Source organism: Zonotrichia albicollis, chromosome 1 (assembly GCF_047830755.1).
Source record: "Zonotrichia albicollis isolate bZonAlb1 chromosome 1, bZonAlb1.hap1, whole genome shotgun sequence".
NCBI classification, from domain to species: domain Eukaryota; kingdom Metazoa; phylum Chordata; class Aves; order Passeriformes; family Passerellidae; genus Zonotrichia; species Zonotrichia albicollis.
In genome coordinates this window covers 151,991,660-152,014,778 of record NC_133819.1, presented here as the reverse complement: position 1 = coordinate 152,014,778, position 23,119 = coordinate 151,991,660, and the positions used below count along the sequence as shown (strand labels likewise).

Below are 23,119 nucleotides of genomic sequence, written 5' to 3'. Positions count from 1 at the left end.
TCAGGGCCAATTTTGGAGAGAATCCCCCAAAGGGCTCCTCTTGGAAAGCAGATTCTATTGGCCTCTCCCCCCAGCCAGTCTGGGAGAAAAATACCTCCTTGGAGAAAAGTGGAAAAAAGCTGTTTATTAAACAATAAAACCTAAACAATATTAAACAATAAATTCCCTTGCTGCTCCTAAAGAGATGACAAACTCAGAAAGTCCCCCCTCCAGCACTGGAAATGCCGCGGCCCAGGCCCGGCCTGGTGGGCCTCAGGTGTGAAGTGCTGGTGCTCTGCTGGTGTTCAGGCCAGAGCAGGTTTAAACACGTCCAAAGAAAAGGGAAAAAAAAACCCACAGTGCAGGCAACTTCTTTGTCTCAGCTAGCTAAAACTAACTAAAAGCAAAGGAGAGCTCTGTCCTGCTGTCTGTCCATCGCAGACAACACAGTCAGGAGCAGGAATGTGGAGGAGTGAGTGCCATGTCTGCAAACAAACAGCTGCTTCTTCTCTCCCCCTTCACTCTCTGGAACAAGTCTTAAAGGTGCAAAACTTATTATTCAGCATAAACGGAACAGACAATTGGGGATAAAAGCATCATATAGTCAACCTAGGACAGCTGGGTAGAAGTGTTTTAAGATTTGATATTATTTTTCATTACCCTACTCTGATTTTGTTTGGTAATGAATGAAACTGATTTACCCAAATCAAGTCTATTTTGCCTGTGGCAGTAACTGATGACTGATCTCTCCCTGTCCTTATCTCACTCCAAGAGCCTTTTGTTGTATCTCCTCTCCCCTGTCCAGCTGAGGAGGGGAGTGACAGAGCAGCTTTGGTGAGCATGTGACATCCAGCCAGGGGCAGAATGAATAAAACAGCAGCTGGCAGCTGGCAGGATCTCTGTTCTCATCCCTGTTGAGGTGCCCTCTGTGGTGGCCTCAGCTCTCTCTGATGAGTTTGAGGCATCTCACCTCCCACAGGCTCTCCATTTGGATTTGGTGGGCAGGAACCCTTTTCCTGTTGTGTTTCCTGGGCTGGTATCCCCAGGTAGGTGCAGGACTGGCATCCCCAAGCTCAGCATGACTACTTTAATTATGCAACATGGTTTTACACTCCCTGAGATGACACAGGCCTCTAAGACAGCAAAAGAAAGAGGAAACGTGCACAGGCAAGAGAGGGAGAGAGAAACTCCACACTCTGGCTGTTGTTGAGTCCCAGAGGAGATCTAACTCAGTCTGTAATTGCTGTTCTGGATGGCTTCTGCCCTCAAAACAATTTTCTGCTGGTCTGTTGTTGCTTAGGCTGAATCAGGTTGATTTATTGAATGTCATTTTTTTTCTCCCCAGCCATAGACAAGAGAAAAATCTTTGTTGAAAGGCTGTTGCAGCAAGATTTAGTTTCTGCCTATCTTGCATCAGAAGCTTGCTCATGTTTTATATTATTTTTTTTTTTCCTTTTCCTTTCCTTCCCCTGTCTCTCAGAAAGGAATGAGGACAGACAAACACCATGCTCTGATTTGTTTTTCCATGTCCATACATGCTGGACAACAGGGTAGGAGATGCCCCACGGCTGTTGCAGAAGGGACAACACACAAGGAACATCTCTTTGCTAAAACATGACAGAAACTACAAAGGGCTGTTGGTTGATCTTTTTTTTTCTTGTTTCTTTATTTTTTTTCCCCAAAGATAACAAGCACAAGGGGTTTGTTTTGCTTTATTTTGTTTTGGAGTGCTTCCATGTGTAGAAATGCACACATGGGCCTTCTAGGACATCTTTCAGGATCTCCTTGGGGTTTATTTTACAGCTCTCCTGGCTGCTTGCTGCAGAATAAATGATGGGTCAGAATGTGACCTCGTTTGTAAAAATTCAGCAGCTCCTGAATATTGAGGCAGCAATTAATTTAAATGCTAATTTATAGTCCTTTAAAAAATGGATGGCTGGTTTGTGAGTAAACACATGTGCTAAATAGGATAGACCACTGATACTTTTGATCCCATTTTTATACAAACCTAAGGCAAACATTCCTAGAAATGAGTGCTCCTTCCCTTGAGGACCTGAGCTGACACTGATAGGGGAGGCTGGGATCTGTCTCCATGTGAGAGAGGAATTATTGACTACACAGATTTGTTCTGCGTCCTTCTGAGGAGAATATGTTCCCCTCTCTGGTTTATTTAACACCATTCCCATGTCTGGAATATAGCAGTGTCCTTAGGATATCATTAAGGGGAGGGTGTCTTGGTTTGGAAAGACAGGAGTCTGCTAAGGAAGGCAGGAGCCTCCCCTGAAATGGAGAATGTAAACCCTCCCCACCCCTCCAAATTGCTATAAATTTTAAATTAAGGGGCTCTCAGGCAAAAATATGGGAGCAGAAAATAACAGTTCTTTAATAGGGAAAAGGAAAAAGAAAAAGGGATAAAATAAACAATGCAGTACACTAGAACAACACTGACAGAGTCAGAACCCAACCTGACGCCCTGTGGGTCAGGGTGTTGGTACCAGTCTAATTGGAAATGTGGCTGCAGTCCTCCTGCAGTGTCAGGGGTGGTTCTGTTGGAGCAGGGGCTCCCGTAGAGAAGGATGTATTCTTCCTCTGAAGATCCAGTGGAAGAAGAGACAGCTGCTGCTCCTCTGGGGAATCCAGTGGAGAAAATCGTGCTGGTGGCTCAAAACCTCTGGATTATATCTGGGTAGCAATGCTTGGCTCCTCCCTCTGGGTGGAGCATCTCACAATAGGATGTTCTAGTTCTTATCAGTGATGCAGTGACATTCAATAGTCTGTTATCAGTAGATGTCCCCTCCAGAGGGAGGAGTGATTGTGGTCACTCAAAGAGAGAGATAAGGCAAACTGCCCACTTGACAAAGATAATCTGCCATACAGATGATAATTGAAAACAACTTGCATTGCAACCTTCAACACAGGGCAATGTTGCAAGTCTTCAGTGTGAATAAATCTTCACCCCACAAAGCATGAGAGTGGAAGAGAGGTGTCCTGGGGTGACGTTATGATGCTTGTATCCCCATTCATATGTTCTGTGCCTTTAAGACCGGCTCTGAAGAGTGGAAGTTTTGTTTGGGTTTCCTCTTATCAGAGACACAGAGACAGGCAGTACATAGGGCTGTTTTGGCTTCTTGCTTTCAGCTTGCTGCTTTGCTTGCTCTCTTTTCTGCTCTTACTTCTGCTCTTGCTTTTGTTTCTGCTTATTAGCTAGTTTAGCTAAACAGTCCAAATTCCTTCCCGGACTGTTTCTCTTCTCCTTTTCTGTGACCATCTCGAACCTGCTCCGGACTGTGACCTGGGAACATCGAGAGTTTGCACCGTTTTGGGCTGCAGCAGCTGCCCCAGCGCCGGAGGGACTGAGAACAGAGCAACCACCCCCGAAAGAGACTTTCTGATTTTGTCATCTTTCTCAGAGCAGTGTCATTGAGTATTGTTCATTTTGTGTGCTGGGGGATGCTGGGCCAGTCAAATAAACAGGTTCTTTCCACCTCTCTCCGAGGAATTTTTTCCCGAACCGGTTGGGGGGAGGGGCCGTGTGGGTTTCGCTTTCTGGAGGGGCCCTCCTTTGCAGATTCTTTAACAAATTTGCCCTAAACCAGCACAAGAGGAAAGGTTTGCTTATTTTTTGTCTTGGAAATACTTCAACAATGCTTATTCTGTGGGGAAAGGGGCTGCTGGGATTTATTGTTCCCACATTGGTGACAATGTCTGGGTTTTATAACCTGACTTGCTAGCAAATGAATTTCAAAAATGTTAAAATCTTTATCTTGTTAAATCAAGAATTGGGAAATGAAAATTTCTGGTTTATCTGTAAAATCATATTTCCAACCATTTTTGTGTCAGGTTTGGAAATTTAATTTTTCCCCTGAAATCTCAGTACTCTGCAGTGACATTATTCACTTATTGAGTCAGGTTAAGTGACTCAAATAGTCCTGCCATTTTAACCTAGTACTTTCTGTTAAGAACTTCCCAAACTAATTTTCCCTAGTGAGAGTTAATCCTCTGGAATTTAAGGGCCTCATTCTTTTGCATCTCTGCTTTTCTCCTCTCTCACTTCTCTCCTTTTCTGACCATCTTTAGCTGCTGCCATTTCATTTTATTGTTGACTAGTTTAATTCTTTTTGTTCCAGAATGGGTGATATTAAATCCTGGCTACTAATCTGAACAATGGATTTCTCCTTTTTGGGGAGGGAAAAAAAAAAGAAAACAAAAAGGGATTTATCTGGAACAGTTTAAATCTGTCTCCCTCTTGCTGCAGAATATAGTGAATGAATTGTTGCCAGCCAGGAAAGAGTGGTGTTAATTAAAACCCAGGGAGCCCCAGCCTAGTTACCTGGCAGGGAGACAGAATTTTAGGAATGGTGGTGGCTGCTGCACTCCTGGGTTCTGTGGAGTCAGAGATTTATGAGGAGCTGTATTTCATTGTGAATTCTGCAAAGTGTGTGCAAACATGGGGAACCAAAGGCAATCTGATTTTCTAACAAACTCTGATGCCTGGCAAGTTCAGAGATACTTGGGGATGGAGCAGGCCTGGCAAGAAGGAGCAGGAGAGTAGCTCCAAGGTATATTCCATTATGGAAGGTCTTTATTTCTGGGTATTTTTCTTTCTTCTATTTCTTCCTTTGTTTTTCTTACATATATCAAGGACTTTGAGACTTCACATTGCCAGGTTAAATTATTCAGCAGATTTCTTGCTTCAGGTCAGGTTGTTTTTGTGCTCTGTGCTTTATAACTCACCCCTGTTTGGTTTTCCTCAAGTGCAGTTTTTCCTTCCTCACAACTCAGCGCTGGCTCTCACTGATGCATATTTGCTAAACAGTAATTTTAAGTGTTATTGCAACATTATGGAAAGGATCTGTACTCTGCAGCTGCAGATGGTTGGTTTCAAGTACCTGAATACAAATGGCAAAGCTGAACCAGCACCATTTGCACAGTGTTGAATTTTCTTCCTCATTCTTCTCTACTTCGTGCAATATCTGGGCATTAGGACACACACACAGTCCAGCTCCTCATGGCTAAATTAGCTGGGAAGGACCCTCTATGAATTCAATGTATCATCTGTTTTATTCCAGTGGAAATGCTTGGGATGGGTGGGGGCATGTGTAATTCAATATATTGCAATAAACCCTATCTCGGCAAATGTACTTACAAAAACAAATTTGTGAGTTTTAAGCCACCTTCACTTAAAGTGCTGAAAAAGAAGCCCTTTTTCACTTCAATCAACAAAACAAATCAGATTGAAGTGTAGCAAGGATTGTGTTTATATTACAAGGAACAGACACAAAATATTATGTCAGTGACAATTTAGCCAAGAGAGAAAAATTAGCATTCTGGGCGTTTTTAGTGTTATTATTTTTTTTTGTTTTTATTTTCCTTAATCATCTTTTGCAAAGTCATTAAACAAGAGCAGAGCAAGACATTCAAGTTAATTCTCAGCTCTTCATATTTTGCTAAACTTTAACTTTCTCCCTTAAAATATTTTTACAAAAAGCTCAGAAAACTTCCCTGCACAAAAAAAAAAAAAAATCACCACTAATTTTTCCTCATTTCCCAGTAATGATTTACTAACACACTGTGCAAGTACAATCTCAAATTACTTAAACTTCATTGTTTTGCAAAATATTCTGCAGTATTTACAAGTTAGGAGTAATACCATCCATAATTAAAGCTTCATTATGCTTGACAAATGAAGGAAAGAAGCACATTTTGTGGTGCATTACCCAGTCTTTTTTGGGGGAGTGGTTTTTTGCTTTATTATGATTTCTCACTGCTTTTTCAATCTTTTGCTTTTCCTCCATCTTCAGTTATTCAACAATTTGGTCTATTCTAGCACTCACAGTGGGACTCCCAGACCTCATTTTAAATTGATGCAGTTCTATTGCATTATGTGTTGAAGTGTTTTGCCAGTTATATTCTCATAGCAAACTTCAGTAGGAGGACATGGATTCATTTTGCACCATTTTCTGAATTTGTTAGTGGGGAAATGGAGTTCTTTAAAAAGCATGGTGGAGGCAGTTGGATCTTTTGGGATGAGCATGGAATCCCAGAATGGGCCAGGCTGGAAGGGATCACAGTGGGGCCATCTGGTCCCTTCCTCTCTGCTCCAGCCATCCCAGAGCACAGGCTGAGAGAAAATCCCAGAGCAAAAGCTATGAGAAATCATAATAAAGCAAAAGAGATTATGTCCAGGCAGTTCTGAAACTTCTCATTATCCTGCTCTGATTTTGTTGGTAATAAATTCAATTAATATCTGTCTGTTTTGCCCATGATGGTATTTGGAGAGTGAGGTATCCTGGCCCTTAATTTATGAGCCCTTCATTATATTTTCAGCCCTCTGTTTACTCACAGAGGGGCAGGGTAGAGCAGATTTGGTGGGTGCCCATCATCCAGCCATGCTCAAACAACTCACAGGGTTCCATGAACTCACAGTTTTCCAGACAGTCTGTGGAATCTCCATCCTTGGAGACACACAAACCATGCCCTGAGCACCCTACTTTAGTTGTCTGCTCTGAAAATGGCTTTTGGGCTAAATGATTTCCACAGGTTCCTACCCATTTCAATGTTTCTATGATTCTCTGACTAGTAAGGCTGAAAAAAAAAATCCATCCTTTTTTAGTGTCTTTTTCTGCTCTGGTAGTGCTGCCTTACTGGTAGTGCATTTAGCAGTGTCTATATTATTATGTCTATTATTGCTAAACTAATTCTTTTTACAAGAGACAGTGTCATATGATGTCAACATATGCTCACATTTGCTCTTTTATATGGTAAGTGTTCAGAAATGAAGGAAACAAACCCATGGGTAATTTGCTGTGTTTTCACAGAGAAAATTTCAGAGCTGAATGCAGTTACTTTTTTTTTTTAACTACTTGAAAACATATAAATGAATCAGTTCATCAAGCAGCTCTTTCCTTATTGCCCTACCAATAAGGTAATTTCAAATTCAGGGAGTTTTTGATTGTCTCCATCAGTTTATGAATAGCATCAGATGGATGCTGTGCTGAGAGATGGCCTCTTTTTGTGTAGGAGAAAACAGTCTGGGAGGAATGGCCTGCATCACCAATAACTTTTGTAGAAAGGGAAGGGTTTGCCACTGTTGTTTTTATTGTTGTTTTTCCTTAGTCCTCCACAACTCTGAAAAGCAAGCATAAAACGTGATCATTCCACTTGCTCCTCTCACAAAGCTGGAGTCAGCTGCCTGACTTAGATCCAGCAAACCATGGCTGGATCCAATTCCATGAGGGAATTTTTTACTATGGGAGCATTATAAGTTTCCCTTTTACTTCTACACCACTGAAGATTTCTGGGTTTGTGTTTTTCTTTGCCAAGCTGGACTGTGGAACGTGCCTTTTGTACTTGGATATTCCCCATTCCTGGGTAATGGTAACTCGGATTTCTGTCTTTCCAGAGTGACATGTTGGATGTGAACCAGATCATCAAAGACCTGGCCTCCATGGTGCACGAGCAAGGAGACACAATAGGTAGGTGTCACATGAAAATTATGGGCTTTATTACCCTCTTCCACCATTCCAACATGATCTTGTCCCTCACGAGCAGCTCTTTGTTCATTTTCCCTGTGTTTTGAGCCTTTTGTACATCCAGAGATGTCTGGATCTGACAAGCTGCCCTGTGCAATAATGTTCTTATGTTATGGACAGTTTGCTGGTATATTTAGCATAAAATAGAATTCACAGGAAGATGAATCCATTCCCTTTTGACTGCAAAAAAGGAAGCTGGAGTATATATAATATTAACTGGAAAGGGATCCAATTCTTCCTTTCTACCTGGAATTGTAATTAAAAAAACCAATAGTAGTGACAATTATTATGATTATTATTGATGACATTAGGGAAAATTAAGGAGCTTTTTGCTTCCAAATAGAATTTTCATTCCACATAGCAGGGTGTGTCTAATTAAATTTACAGAAGCCTGAGATCAAGATGTGCTCATATAAAGTCTGAAGTTTCTGCCCATTAGTTGATCTGCTCTTGTTCTGCAGCTACCAATGACTAGGAAAAAACTGGGTGGAGAAAACTGGGAAAAGAGATGAGAGTCACTCCTAGTCCTATGTTTAGGAGCAGCCCATCACTGGGAGCCACCAGTTCTTGTTAACAAAGAGAAAATACACTTTAGATCAGCTCTCTCTGACTTTAGTCACTGCTCTTTTCTGCTGATGTGAAGAAAAATCAGACTATTTTTTCCTCTATCTCTTGTTTTTTATATGCCCAATAATAATATGTGGTACTTCTGAAACAATTGTCCACTTCCAAAATTGGGAGCTAATTATCCTAAAGGCTAGCTGAGGGACCTAAACTCCAGAGCAGCAGAATTTATGGGGATATTTCTCACCTAAAGGCTCAGCTGGAATTCTCAGTGGTGCTCCTGGGAGCAGAAGCAAGTCCTGAGACAGCCATATGCAGATTTTAAGAGCAGAAACTCTTCCCTGCTGCTTGTTAACCACTCTGGGTTTCTTTGCTCAGTTCATATCTCTTCAAATTTCCATTACCATAAGATACTTCCTTTTACACTGAAATGAGTGATCTACACCCCTCTGAGAAACACCACTCAGGTTCACAGGGGCAGCAAAAAGAAAAAAATCAAAATTATATTTAAAATCAGAGTTTTTGTATAGTTTTTTTTTTCTTCTTTTCTTTTTTTTTTTTCCTCTTGATGCTGTTTGAAAGCTTATTTTTTTGCATGGATAGCTTTGGAGCCTGATTCATCTCTAAAAGCACATCAGATGCTAATGCCTTGAGGGACATGACAACATACATCAGCTAGCTTCAAGATCCTCACAACTCCTTTTCTTCAGGCAATATTTATTACTTTAAGACTTTACCCATGCATAGAAGCCATCCCAGTATTAACTTCCCTGTGAGAAGCTGTTAGACTAAGTAGGACATTTTGTCTTTGAGCCAGCATAAGGTTTTTGTGGGTTTTTTTGTTGTTCCTCTCTTACACTTCAGCAGATTTTTAACAGTTTTTTTTAAGGACTGTCTTTTAATCCTGACAGGCAATCAAGGTATCTTCCCAAGCAATTGCTGCAGGGTCCCACTGTTTATCTTGGGACATTCATATTGCACAAAAGGAAGGGAGATAAAGAATCAGGAGGCAAGAGATGCTGAAACCCCCACAGTGAAAATTCCATGATGACAAGAGACAGCTCTCTTGGCACTTGTTTTATTTTTTTTAGTTCATTCCTCTGACATGCATGGAATGAAAGCTCTGTGTGTGCTTGTCTAGGAAACTCAGGGAAAACACAAAACCAGGGAATATGAGATGAGCCCTTCAGCAAAATGCTCACAGAGAAAATCCCTCTTTGGTTCACCTGAGCTGGGGAGAATTGTGGGGAGAGTTTGTGTGGTCTGTGCATGGCACAGGCAGAGTAACCCTTGCTTCTTACAAAAATCTAAAAATCTAAAAGGAGTTTTCCTTGCATGTGGGCCAGTTCCTTAATGAACACGCTGATAACACTGACAGAGCAATTTCTGTCATGCAGGGAAGAAATAGAATGCAGGCTTGGGAGAGGATATTTCTCTTATTTTGTGTCTTTTGCAAACAAACTCTGTGGCCAAGTTCCTCGTCATGGCATCTCTTTGCTACAAATATTGAATTATAAATCACCCTGTCTGTGAGCCCAAACCTTTGAAACCAAAACAAGCCAATGGTCTGGGTTAGGTGGGAATCAGCAGAATCTTCCCAGCAGAATCCTGTAGGAGCTCTTGGCAAAAACATCCCAGTGCAGCTTCATCACATGGGCTGCTGGTGAGGGGAAAGAGGGCAAGGAGGAGGATGCTAATAGAAGAAAACCATAATTGGCTGTAGATCTGGTGTTGGTGACATGGTCGGGGGTCAATGGGAGCCTGTGTGGGGATTTTCAGCTGCTTTGGAGAGATGGGATCCAGCACATAAGGAGAATTTCAATAATGGTGGGACTAGCAGTCCTGTGGGAGCAGAGGACAGGATTGCTGGAAAAATGACATGGGGTGGTGTGGCCTGAAGGGTTCCCAAAGCCACCAAAATGAGGTGTGGGCAGGGAAGTGCCTACCAGGCACCATCATCATAGACAAATATCCCAAACCCTCTGCAGGAGCTGAGCACTCTGAGGTGCTAAATGCACAAAGTATCAGGAATAAACCTGAGGTGTTCAGAGATCTGTGCGAAGTTGCAGGGCTACAGTTTTGTTGGGATCATGGAGATGGGTTGGCCCTTGATGAAGTGTTGCCTTGGAGGGATGAAGGCTCTTTTAGGAAGGGCAGGGCAGGAAAATGAGGAGGAAGAGTTGCCCTTTGTAGAGAGAGCAGCTGGAGTGCATGGGATGATGCCTGGGGATGGATGAGAAGCTGATGGAAATTTTATGGGTCAGAATTAAAAGGAGGACAGGCAGAGTGGATGAGGCCCTCTGCAGAACAGCCTCATCTTCTCAGATTCTGGTCCTCATGGCGGATTTCAGCCACCTCAGTATCAACTGGAAGGACAAGACAGCAGGGCATAAATCTTCCAGGACATTCTGGCATGCATTGAGGATAGCTTTGGGGATCTGATGTACAAATGGCGAGATCTCCAGATGACCAGCAGAGGTTCATCTCCAATAAATTTTACTGTCATGGCAGCAGTAGGATTCTAAAGCTAAAGCATCCAAGGATTCAAGGCTTGGAACTGTAAGAAGTAAATTCTGTTGGAGGTGGTTGCAACAGCAACAATCACTCCTTTCCATGCTCCTGGATGGCCACTCAGCTGAGCTGTAAGTTCCCCAAAAGTCTGAAATATTCCCAGTGTTTCCCACTGAGCATCTCTATTTTATATTTGCGAGCTTGTACTTTGATTGGTGGCACTGGGATGCGTATGCAAACTTCCATGGAATCAGTTTTGTGTCTGCTGTTAGGGACAAGAGAATCCTTAAATCCTCACTTCCTCTGAAGAAAGTGTCAACAACACTGCAGCCAATATTTGTATTGGAAGCTGATGAAAGCAAGTGCATATTTGTCTAATTTGTAGGCTTCTGTTTGTCTTGTGGGAAGAAAGTTGACCTGAATAGGAGTTAGTGCTTTTTTTTTTTTTTTTTTTGCCCATGGCAAAAGGAAATTATCTGTGTTTTAGAAAGGCTGTTTTTCCATGCCACCTGTGTATGGAACCTTAATAGTTGTGCCAGAATAACACTCAAAACCTACAGCCCTTATCAAAACTGCTCCAATTCAACTTCCACCACTTCTATCACTGTTTACAGCTCCATTGCATTTCACAAAGCTACAAAGAAAGACCCACATTGTTCTGAACACATTTCACACTTTTAAAAGCATCACATTTCTGACTCTTGAGCAGTTTTGGAACCCAGCTTTGTGTATCTGTATCCCCTTCCCTAAAATGGGAAAAGATCCCACAGTGACCACTTATTTTAATATCACAAGAGCAGCAACACAGGAAGGAATTTACCAGTTCTTAGAGGAATTTACCTCTTTGTCCAGAATGAATAGACACAAATCTCTCTGTGCACAGCAAATCTCACTGCCTGAAAGAACCATGGAATCACAGGAGAATTTGAGTTGGAAGGGACCTTAAAGATCAACCACTTCCAACCCCCTGCCATGGGCAGGGACATCTTCCACCATCCCAGGCTGCTCTGAGCCACATCCAGCCTGGCCTTGGACAATTCCAGGGATGAGGCTTTTTTGGAAAACCACAACTTCTCTGGGAAACCTGTGCCAGGGCCTCCCCACCCTCACAAGGAAGAATTTCTTCCTGCTAAGCCTACTCTATTTCAGTTTTAATTTATTCCCTCTTGTCCTGTAACTCCAGGCTCTCGCAAATAATCTCTCTCTATCTTTCTTGCAGGCTCCTTTCAGGTATTTGAAGGCCACAATTAGATTGGTAAACCCTTCTCTTTTCCAGTTTGAACAGTTCCAATTGTCTCTGCCTTTCCTCTTAGGAGAGGTGCTCCATCCCTCTAATTAACTTGGTGGCCTCCTCAGAACAGATCAATGTCCTACTGTGTTAAGCTTAAGATTTCCTCAGACTTTGTTTTTAGTCCAATAACTAAATGTATTAGATGTTGGTGTTACCTGGCTTTCACTTCACTTCAGTCTTGAAGTCTGGACTTTTTATATCTAAAAATAACTGGGTGAAAAAAAATTCTTAACATGATCTAAAGTCGATGGTCGTTCACTTAACAAACATCTCTGCCTGGTATCTGTCAGGCTGGAGCCCAGAGACCTGGAAAAAGAAGTAAAAACATGGCAGCTGTTGCTTTTCCTTGGTCAGGAGGAATTTCTTGATGGGTCCATGAATTCAGCCCTTGAGTGATGCTGCCATTCACTTAAGTGCCACATTGACACTCACAAGCTAGTGATTGTAACAATGGCAATGAACTTCTTTCAAAAGAAAAGGGATTTGCATGAATGCAAATGTGTTGCTTATTTTGGAAGCTTTGAAATGCAGGGAGGATTTTTCAGTTTGGGATTTGCTTTTCTTTTTAATTTTGTTATATTTTTTTCCTGTGAAATTAAGTCCAATCAGGCCTTTCTGACCTGAAGGCTGGTTTCGAATGTAAACACTGTCAAGAGGGCCCATCAGCACATCCTCCTCCAGTCTGACTGCCTGGATGGCACAGTCAGGAGTCTCTTGTCAGACTGCAAACTGAGCTGGGAAATCATTCAACTGGATCATTAACTAAACCCTCCCAAGTTATGTGCCTCAGTTGTGACATCTGCAGAAAATGAACACATCTCGAGAACAGTCCCCAGATACCTGAATGTAACAGCTTTAATATCTCTGATCAGTTGAATGTGGCCTGAAAAGTCTCTCATTTGGTTGAGATCCCTAGTGATCTCAGAGGAAGCTGGTATGGGAATGTTAAATGTACATTTATGGTAAATGTACATTTATGTTCTTATTGGTTCCTGATGGATTGGGAAATCTTCTCTTGGCTGTGTTGTTTTCAGCCACTTGGTGAGACCCAGAGTAAAGTGTCAGTACAGAGCAGAGCCCATGAAGGAAGGGTACACTGGGGTGTTCCTGAATCTATTCCACTTCCCACATCTTTGTCCATCTTCAGTTTATTCCCTATCATCAGTTGTGTTTCTGCTAAGTCTAACAAAGCTTCATTGCAAACCACCACAGCTGCTGAAATTGTATGGGTTTATTACCTTTATGGTGTTATTACCCTTAATTACCTTGTAGGTGACAATTTGAAGGACATGGTCAGTGGGTCACTGGCGCAGGTTGCCCAGAGAAGCTGTGGCTGCCCCACAGCCCTGGAGGTGTTCCAGGCCAGGTTGGATGGGTCTCTGACCAGCCTGGTCTAGTGGAGAGTGTCCCATGGCAGAGGGTTAGAACGAGATGATCTCTAAGGTACCTTCTAAGCCAAATCATTCTGTGATTCCATGGTGTGTCCTATCCCACTCACCTCTCCCTGTTTATCTGGACTGCAGCAGTGGTGGCCTCCACTGAAGCTCCTGGACAGGGCTGGACATCCTCAGTCTCATGTGAGGCACTGCTGGGTCACCTCTGCTTTGACAAAGTTTTTGGAGCCATGTGTGGGCTGCTGTGATCTCTGACCAACTCATTTTACTGAAGATTACAAGCAACACAAAAATTGCATGAGCTTTTATGTTTCTCTCTTCCTCCTGCGCTCTGTGAGTGTGATTTTTGTATCCTCCTTTGCATGGGGACTCTCACACAGCTCTTGTGCTGGCAGTGCTGCTAAGGCAGCTCATGCTGGTTTACAAGGAGAAGAGTGATGGGCAACTCTACACTTGCAAATTTCCTAACGCCTAAAGATCTGTCTGCTGTGTTTATTTCTGTTTTTGACCCTCATAATGTGATTGGGCTGGTATAATTACAGTTAATGAGCCAGCTAATTTTGTACGAGAAGCAAAGCTCTTCCTTCCACGAGGTTTATTGCCACCCGTAGGATTCTTCTCACATCAATTTATCCAAAGCAGTTTTTTGGGGAAGTTAGAACTGCCGTGGTCTCAGTTTCTAATAATGCTGCAATTGAGCAGTAAATGTCAGAAAGGCAGAAGATGCTCAGGTGGGTGGTTTATTTCTGCTGGGAGGTGCAATTCTCTGCCAGACTGTTTGGGAAACGTGGCTTGAGCAGTTTAAGTAAATCAAACGAGCCATGTAAAGCAAAAGAGGTCAAGCAAGTTGTAAATATCAGTGACCTTACTTGGTAGGTAAAATATATGATATTTCCAAGACAGCAAGCAGATATAAAATATATTTATTTCTATGAATCCGCACCCCTTCCAACCTTCTTATTCTAGTGACAAACTCAGAGTGAAACTACTTTAATCAGCAACAGGACTTGATAACTCAGCTGTGTGATGGAAAGTGAGTTTTGTGTTAATTATAGATAAAACTAGACTTCTGGCAAATGCTGCACACAAATGAAGTTAAAGGATTTATTCAAACTTTGAATTCACAAGCTGGATATGGAAAAAAAATGGTCTTCATTTTTATTTGTAAATTTAAAGAAACATATTTTATTTTTCTTTAACTTAGATCTCTTACAGAATTTAAAAAAAAAATTGTGTTGAGTGTAAATCACAAGAGAAAGGTTGCCCAGAGAAGTTATGGACTCCCCATCCCTGGAGGAGTTCAAGGCCAGGTTAGACAGGGCTTGGAAAAACCTGGAACAGTGGAAGATGTCTCTGACCATGGCAAAGTATTGCAACAAGATGATTTTAAGGCCCCTTCCAATTCAAACCAGTCCATGATTCTCTGATTCTGTGAAAAGAAAGGGTGTGCTACAGGCAGCTCTGTGGAATTTCCCTTTCAAAGCTATTTGAGCTGTTTTGCCCTGTATATTACTTTCAGAGATTATTAAGGGAATAAAAAAAATCTGACACACCACTAAATTACTTCACAAAAAAAACCCTCATGTTGAAATAAAATTTTTTGATCAGCAAAGGAAGGAAATAGGGAAAAAAATTAATCAGGGGTGTTGTTGTGATATTATAGCCTCAAATGTGCTAATTTTGTGGGTTTAAAGGATTGATTATGCCAGGCCATGTGAGAGCATCCTGTGGGAATTGAGGAGCCCTTGGATGGGTGACTGAGAGTGTGCAGTGGTCACTGAGTGCAGGACCTGCACCCTCAGGACACTCCTCATATGCTGACCCTTCTCCTGTGGCAAACATCAGGAATTTGAGGCCACTTTTCTCTGTAAAAAAGAACAGCAAATTATTTTGTGGATGCCAAAGTGAAAATATTTCTGCACTCTGCCACTTAGCACCGAGCAGGTGATAGGAGGGGCCTCATTCTCTTACAGGATGTGTTGTTTTCCAACAGGAAAATGTTTGAATTTTAAATCTCTGGGAGATGTATCCTGGCAGACATGGCAAACCCCTGGCAGGGCAGTACCATTTTTCAGCACATCCATATGCAGCAGATGCTTGACATTTCCAAGATGCATTTCAAGGACAGTATAAATCATTCAGGTGAAAAAGTGCTGTGAATTCATGCTGGTGTTTGGCCACTGCCCTGTAGCCACTTTTATTCATTCAGACCAAGGGGTTTGGGCTGTTGGCCGAAAAAAAAAAACAACAGGAAGAGCTGGTTGTGACATTTTAGGGTACTTTGAATACTCTTTCCAGGCCTGCCTGGAAAATGGTGCTGGGTGGTTGTTCAGTGCCTCAGTCCTTCCTCTCAGGGCTGTGATTTGTTGTGTGGCAGAATTAGAGCTCTGCTAAAATCAGATGGGAAGGTAAGTTCTATCTGCCTTTTTTTGGAAGCAATAACCACAGCTCCTGATGACTCACAGTGCTGAAAATTGTATTTTCTTGCACCAGTCTAAGCCAGTGTGACCCATTTAACATACGAGCACATTTATTATATAAATCCTCTTGTGTGCAGAATTTACAACTCGATGTTTACATTGAAGTTTGCAAATTACTAACCCTGAGCCATTTTAAACTTTGCTCTGGAAGAATTGTCATGGTTTTCCTTCCCTTTAACTGCCACAGTTCTGTCTTCACTAAGCCTGAGGGCCTTTTGTTCGTGGAATGACACTTAAAACTTTCCAAGTACATGGCAATTCAAATGGGCAAAATTCATTTTCATGCTGAAAGCAATTTCCCTCCAAACTTGGCTTTTAATTAGGAAAGAAACCTTTATGCATTACCAAAATACTACTTTTTAAAATTTTTTCTTCTTCTTTTTATTGTGCCTCTCAGTGTGCTATGTTGATTATTTTTAGCCAGAAGTTGTAGCCATAAAAGAGGGTTAAGCTTATTAAAGTGCTAAAAATAAAAGCATACTATGAAAACCTGAAGGGGCCCATTTTGGTTACTGCCAAGTGGGAGCATTTAAAATTTCTCATTCATGAGCTCTCACTTTCCTGTCTTTCAAGTGATTTAGCTGAAATTCTGCCTTGTGAAACCAATCCATTGTTGCTGCTGTAAAAATCCAGGCCATGTGAGTGATTCCTTGAAAGATTAGGGAAAAACTCCAGCCACTGCCAATCCAGTAATTTTCCATATAAGAAATTGTCATTAGAAGGGCTTGATCTCAGGACACAGATAAATAGCTGGAATTGAAAGATACCTCTTGGGGTCATCATTATATCCATCTCTGTGTGATGAATGTGTCATAAAATCATAAAAAACTGAATCTAAAGCCTGGCTAGCTCTGTCATTTTCACTACTGCTATGCAAGACTGTGTTTTAGATGAAAAATTACAAATATTTTCCTAATTCTCTGATGTGTTTGGTTGCAAACACCATCTGCTTTGGTGCAACCCTATCCCTGAGTTTATCAAAATGTTGACTGCATCCCCTTTGGATTTTTGTTCTCAAATTGTAAAATAAATTTGTCACCAGAGTCTGAAGGCAGAAAGCTGTTGTGGGATTCACTTTCTTTGAGAAATTCTGGACCCAGGGCTGGATTATCTCATCTGTTTGGGAACAAACTCACAGTCCCTTCATGCCAAAGGGAAAAGAAAAGGCAGATCCTTCCAGCAAGTTTTTTTCAGCCTGCTGAGGATCCTGCCATCCTTTTTTCTCCATCCCAAGTGAAGTACCTTGGGAAGGATCCTGAAAGTGGCCAAGGCAAGGCTGTGAACCATCACTTGTTCAGCAAAGATTCACTGAAATGTCTGTCAGTGACATATCCATCCTTGACTTATTAACATCATTGAATTATTGCTTATTTCTCTGTGATTTCAGCCAAATTCTCTTTCCTCTCCTCGCTTCCCTGTGTTAATCAGCAGAAATATCTGCTTAAATTGCTTTACATATTTATGTCTCATTATTGTAGAGTTTTAAAGCTGGTTTGGTGGGGTTTTTTGTTTGTCTTAGTTTTTCCCCTGTGCCTCAGGATTACAAGTTGCTTCAAAAAATAGGATTTAAATGGGAGCTTTACTTATTCCAAGGCTGGTATTCCCCCACTGGCAGAAGGAGTGAGCAGAAACAATTCCACCAGGGCCCAAACTCCCTCTGTGACTTGACATCAACTCACCCAGGACAAGGAGCACATCCTTCTAACCTGGGAAAGCCTGTGCTGGGAAGAACAGAGATGATGTTCACAAAAGCTCTGCCCAATGTGTGGTTCTCCCATTCCAGGGAGCACTAAAGGGGTGTGCACAGTGTTTAATTTTATCTAACAAAGGCAAATCTCCTCAGGCCTCCCTGCAGGCAGAGGAAAGTGTTGGGTTCCTCTGGGGGACCTTTTAAGGGAGCTAAATTAAGCTGCTTCTATGATTTCCTCCTTCCCCAGGAGATGTGCAGACAGATTACTCTTGTTTTAGAAGGATATATTTAATACATTTCTCCTCTGTAGCTCCTCTCTGCCTAAATGATTCATTTTCTGAGGAGAATCAGCCTTTAAGAGATGTTGAGCAGTGAAGGGTGTCTGCACCAAGATCCCAAGGAACTTTATACATGACCAAGTTTTGTTACATTGATTAGGCACTTGGGGTTTTTGCTCTTTTTCTCTTTGTTTGTGGGTTTTTTTTTTTCCTTTTCTTTGCTTTTCTAAAAATGTATTTTATTTTAAGTGCATAATTACCTTAACGGACTTTAATACTGTTTCATTTTAAAATGGCAAAAATGTGAATGCAAGCACTTTCCACAAATTATCTGCAAACCCTCATTTCTTTGTCCACCACAAAAGTGGCAAGATTAATTCCTGTTCTTTCCTTTAGAACCTCAAAGAATAAATTGCTTTAATCTTTTGTGGCATGTCTTAATCCAACTCCTTATACTATTAATTGAAGAATTTCAGTTGATTTTATTAAGGATTAGAGAAATCCCTGGAACTTTGTTCTCCAATTTCTACCTGAGGCTAAGTTTTGCTCATCGAGTTCATGCACTCTGTGGTGTATTTTGTGTTCCAAACCACCACATTTGATCAAGAAACAGACCAAGGGCACATCCTTTACCACTATGAGCAGAAATTATTGGTTGCACATCTCTTGAGGGTAGAGATTTCCAAGATTTCTGCTGGAAAAACAAAACATTTTTTGCAGGTTTTATATCATAGGTGTCAGGAGTCAATATTTGATTTTGATGGAATTGGGGACCTGCCAGTTGTGATGGGTAGCTGATAATCTTTGTTTTCCAGTCTCATTTTAATTCCCTCTGGTTCATCCAGGCTTCCCCCAGTGCCATACATAGCAATGTAGGGTGAGATTCTTCTCCCTTAATTGTAGATTCCAGCAATTTTTCTCAATCTGAGCCATTTTCCAGACTTCTACTGCAGCTTGGAAATGTGATCCAGGAGTTTGGCTTGTGGTTTGCTTCATCTGATCCACTCCTGGAGAGTGGGAGGAATTGCACGTCATGGATTTACTCTCTATGGCATTGTCTGAGATGATTTGATCAAGAGCAGACACCTGGGCATGGTCAATAACCCACATGGACCCACGGGAATTTTATCCCTGAGCTCTAATAACGAGATAATTTCAACTGCCATGATCCTTCTGTAATTTAATCCAGTAAATTGGTCAGTCTTGAGACACTTTCTGTTGGATTCCCTGTCACTCTTCCCATTGATTTCAGAAGGAATGGGATGAGAGGCAACCTCCATCCCATCAGAGGAGAGCTGTCCGTCATCCTGCCTCTGACTGATGGGTTGGATGCTCATCAAAATGGGTTTTGGTCCTACTTCCCTGCAGAAATACAACAAACAAGAGGCTGCTCCTCTCTTTATGCCCATGAGTAAATTGTTGAATTGCTGCTGGTGTAAAACCTTTGGTTTTTTGGTTTAATTTGTCACTTGTATTTTTTTTAATTTGGTTTAATTACCCTGTAATTGTCTTCTTTTAATTTGCAGATAGCATTGAAGCCAACATTGAGGCCTCTTCTTCCAACGTAGAATCAGCCAATGAGCAGTTGGCAAAAGCAAGTCAGCACCAAGTAAGTGGGACTTAAAAAACCCTACAAATGCTTTCAGTGATAGTATTTACAATAAACAAAACACCTGGCAGCTGTGAACCACTGGGCACATAGATTTGTGCTACCTGGAAAGATTATAAAGCACATTCTAAGTATTCTAAACCTTTTTTATAAATAAATATAGATATATATATATATGATTAGATTACCACAGCACAGCCAATTTGCTTTAGAGCAGTCATTAAGAAATCTGCATATTAAACAGACATTTGCCAGTAGGAAAGTCAACAATTAGCTACTGTTGTTCTTGGAAAGACACCATAAAAAGCACATCATTTAAGTGCATATGTGCTTCTGTTTGGTGTGTTTCCCTATAATCAGGCAGCAGTACTTTAAGAAAACAAGTTGAGTTGTCAAACAACACGATGTGGTTGGTGAATAATGGCAGTGGTGGTGGTGTTCAGCACTTTTCAAAAGCAATTTGAGGGAATTTTTTGTGATTTTTTTTTTCCATCATTGGATCAAGAATAGAACATAAACACACACACACACATACACACACAAACATTAATCTTTTTGAAAACAGCTTGCCCAGAAAGAACTCTTTGATGGTTATAGTTAGTACTTTCTAGGGGGATGAAGGGGGATGGGGAAATGAACAATCAAAAAATTGTTATCTTCTATCTGACTGACAGAAGAAAAACCTGCTAGTTTTCTTTTTTCCTCAAGCATAAATTGGTGATTTCCATGTGCCTGGAGTTTTGACAAAATTTAGCTGAGGTCGCTTTCAGACCAAAGGAGAAAAGCTCACAGGCATTCTACTCTGATGCAATAGAGTGACGTGATTTTAAAATTATCTACAGCTCATTTTCTGGTGAAACACATTGTCCCAGTTTGGGGTAATAAGGGTGAGTTTTGTAGAACTTTGATATTGCAGAAAATAAGCGCTGTCTTCAGCTCCATGTTGGTTTTTAATGTATATATATTTAAGATAATGTGCGTCGCCCTGCATGTAATCCTGCATTCACTTTGAAAATAACTTGTTACATGAAGTCTAAAATGAAACTGGAATGGATTTAATACTTGACCTGACTGTAGAGCTGATTGCAAAGCTGCAAATGAGTTAATGATGACTTTGGCTAAGAAGGTCAAAGAGGAGTCAGGCAGAAAATGAATGCAGCACAGTCTAAAGGCTCTGCTTTCTTCAGCCAGCAGGAGCTGCTGAAATAACCTGCCCAGACAGGAGGCCCTTTTTCCTCAGATATGTTCATCAGGAAAAAGATAAAGCCAGTTTTAGCGAGGCAACCCCTGCCGGGGGCATAAATATGAACTGATTGGTGTACATGAGAAAACAGAGTCTCTCTTGCACTTGAAACAAGCCCATAATGACAAATATCACTTAAAAAACTTTGGCTGCTAAAGGAAATGTGCAATCCAGATCTCCTGTGGAGCACAGGGAACTGTCCTGTGCCCTACTGGATGTGGATCACCAGAAAAATATGTGTAAACCTGCAGAGTCTTTGCTTCTTTTTTGCCAGGGTTGGGATTAAATGAGTGAGATGGTATTTCTTGTTCGGACTCAGGTGTTTATTAGTTCTTATTTATGTTGCAGTCTCACAAACCCTGAGTTCTACAGCACTTCACTATAACAAATTGGAGACCTATCTCTCTTTCTACAAGGCCTTTTAAGGATAAATTTCTAATTAAGAAATGACACCTAAATTATTTTTACTTTTAACCCAATAACCAACCACCCTGGCTCGAAATGAGGATTTTTTATCCAATTGCACAAAACCACCCAAGCCCATGAAGAAGAAGGTGAAGAAGGACCAGCCTCCTCCCTAAAACCTCCATCTTGCTTTATAAATGTATTACTGCATTCTAAAACTTTAAACTCTAAGTTTTCCACCATGAGATATTACACTTCTACTCAAACTCCACACCCATAATCTCAGTTCTACCATTCAATTTTGGAAGCCTTCTCCACAGCCTCAGTTTAAATGCAGTGTTCTCTTGGGGGTCAGTGCCTGTCAGCAAAGAAAGTCTAAAATTCGCAGCAACCAGGGCTCCAACATAAACCCAGCTCACTCTCTATCACCATGAACAGAAAATGAGGTGACATTTTTGTCACTTCCACTGCTGGCCTGGGGCTGGTCAAGTTGCCTCATGTATTGTGTGCCACAAAATCTGCTCATTTTATACCCAAAGGGACATGGTCCCCATGGTGGGACAGGAGGGTCCCTGGTGCCTCAGGATGCTGCAGGGAGGAAGGCTGGTGCCCCTTGCAGACATTTGGATAATGCAGTGTGAGTGCAGGCCGTCCTTCCTGGTGTTTTTCCTGGTTTTGGATGATTAGGAAATATCTGAGATGGGTTTGGGAGAGCCATCAGCCAGATGGCCCTGTGGGTGAAATGCTTTTAAGGGACCTGCCAGAGCTTTCCATGCTCCAGATTCCATCTGTGCTCATCTGTGCTGCTCAGGGACCAAAGGCACAAACTGTTTCCTAAATCTTACTGGGCAGTTTTCCTTCTCATGTTAAACTGCTAATTCATCAGTATGTTTGCTTGTTACTTATGTTACGGTGTGATTATCCTGTAAATGCAGCCTGGCTTACAAACATTTTTTATTTATTGCTGTTTATATGTATATAAACGTGTGTGTGTGTGCATGCAGTATTTTTATTAGTCAGTGTAGTGTTTTTATTAGTCTACCAACAAATGCATGCATAAATTGAGAAATCAGAAATGTCAACACCACTGAAACATTTGAGTTTAAGACCTGCTGTAGAACTTAATGGAGGGATTTCTGTCAGGAATAATGATTCAGTAGCTGGTTATTTAGCATAATATTTGCATGTAACCCATGCAGTCACTTCAACAATGCAACTTGGAGAACCAGTCCCAACCTGCACATTAACATAACAAAGAACCAGTAAATAGTTTTTTACTTAGCTACTAGAAAATAAGACATTTCATTTCCCTGAAATGCTAGAAATGTTTAAAAAAGAAGTAAATATCTTCACAAGGAGCTCCTTTGTCTGCATTTTAAATTTGGTAAGGTGCTCCTTCCTCTTGAGATGTGTGTGCTAACAGCAGTGTTTTATTACTTTGAGTGAATTCTCATGTGCCCCATCTAAACTCTAAAAGATTAGTGGGAGCTGTCAGAGCTTTGGAATACTTATATAAAAGCAGATTTTTTTTCTTTAATTTTAAACTATAATTGGAAAATAATTGTTTCTGCCTAAACTTATTTTTACTACAAGTCACAGTTAAGCTGCCTCAGTGCATTATCTGTGGGAACACACAGGGTCAAAATGCAGATGAAAGCAATAAGAGTTGAATTCTGATACAAAAAGGAAGCATTTTTTCCATATGAAAACCCAGTTGGTCACAGAATTGTGACAACTTTGACTTTTTTTATACTACTTTCAGTAGAAAATCTCAGTTTGACAAATGACTGAGAGGCAGACAAATGTGGCTGGGAGAAGCCAGTAGAAGTTCTCACCTGCACTGGTCCTGCTTCCATGTCTTTGTTTTTAGTGAGAATCTCATTTCTCTTGGGCCTTGAGCAGGAATGATGACTCCTGCCATTAATACCAACAGCCCAGATTTGCCTCTTGAAATTTCCTTTTCCCTGCCCCCAGAGAAAATGATTCATCCCACCCATCTCAAAACACCAATTTTAACTTGGGTCAAACTGCTCTCTGGAAGATAAGGATTTATTGGACCAGATATGACTGTGTTTAGTGGCGATGGGTGTTTAAGTGTCTAAACCTCCTTTCCATGATACGTGAGGAGGAATTGCTTTCAGCA

General features: G+C 41.2%; 1 protein-coding gene across 10 annotated transcripts in view; it reads left to right on the top strand.

Annotated features, from left to right (window-relative positions):
* TSNARE1 (t-SNARE domain containing 1) overlaps window positions 1–23,119 on the top strand; it is a 469,084-nt gene that overhangs the window by 278,631 nt on the left and 167,334 nt on the right. For all 10 annotated transcript variants that reach the window (XM_074557836.1, XM_074557830.1, XM_074557854.1 and 7 more), the window contains 2 exons: window positions 7,382–7,454; window positions 19,246–19,328. In XM_074557836.1, coding sequence (XP_074413937.1) covers window positions 7,382–7,454; window positions 19,246–19,328 — 156 coding nt within the window. The remainder of the gene's footprint in view (window positions 1–7,381; window positions 7,455–19,245; window positions 19,329–23,119) is intronic.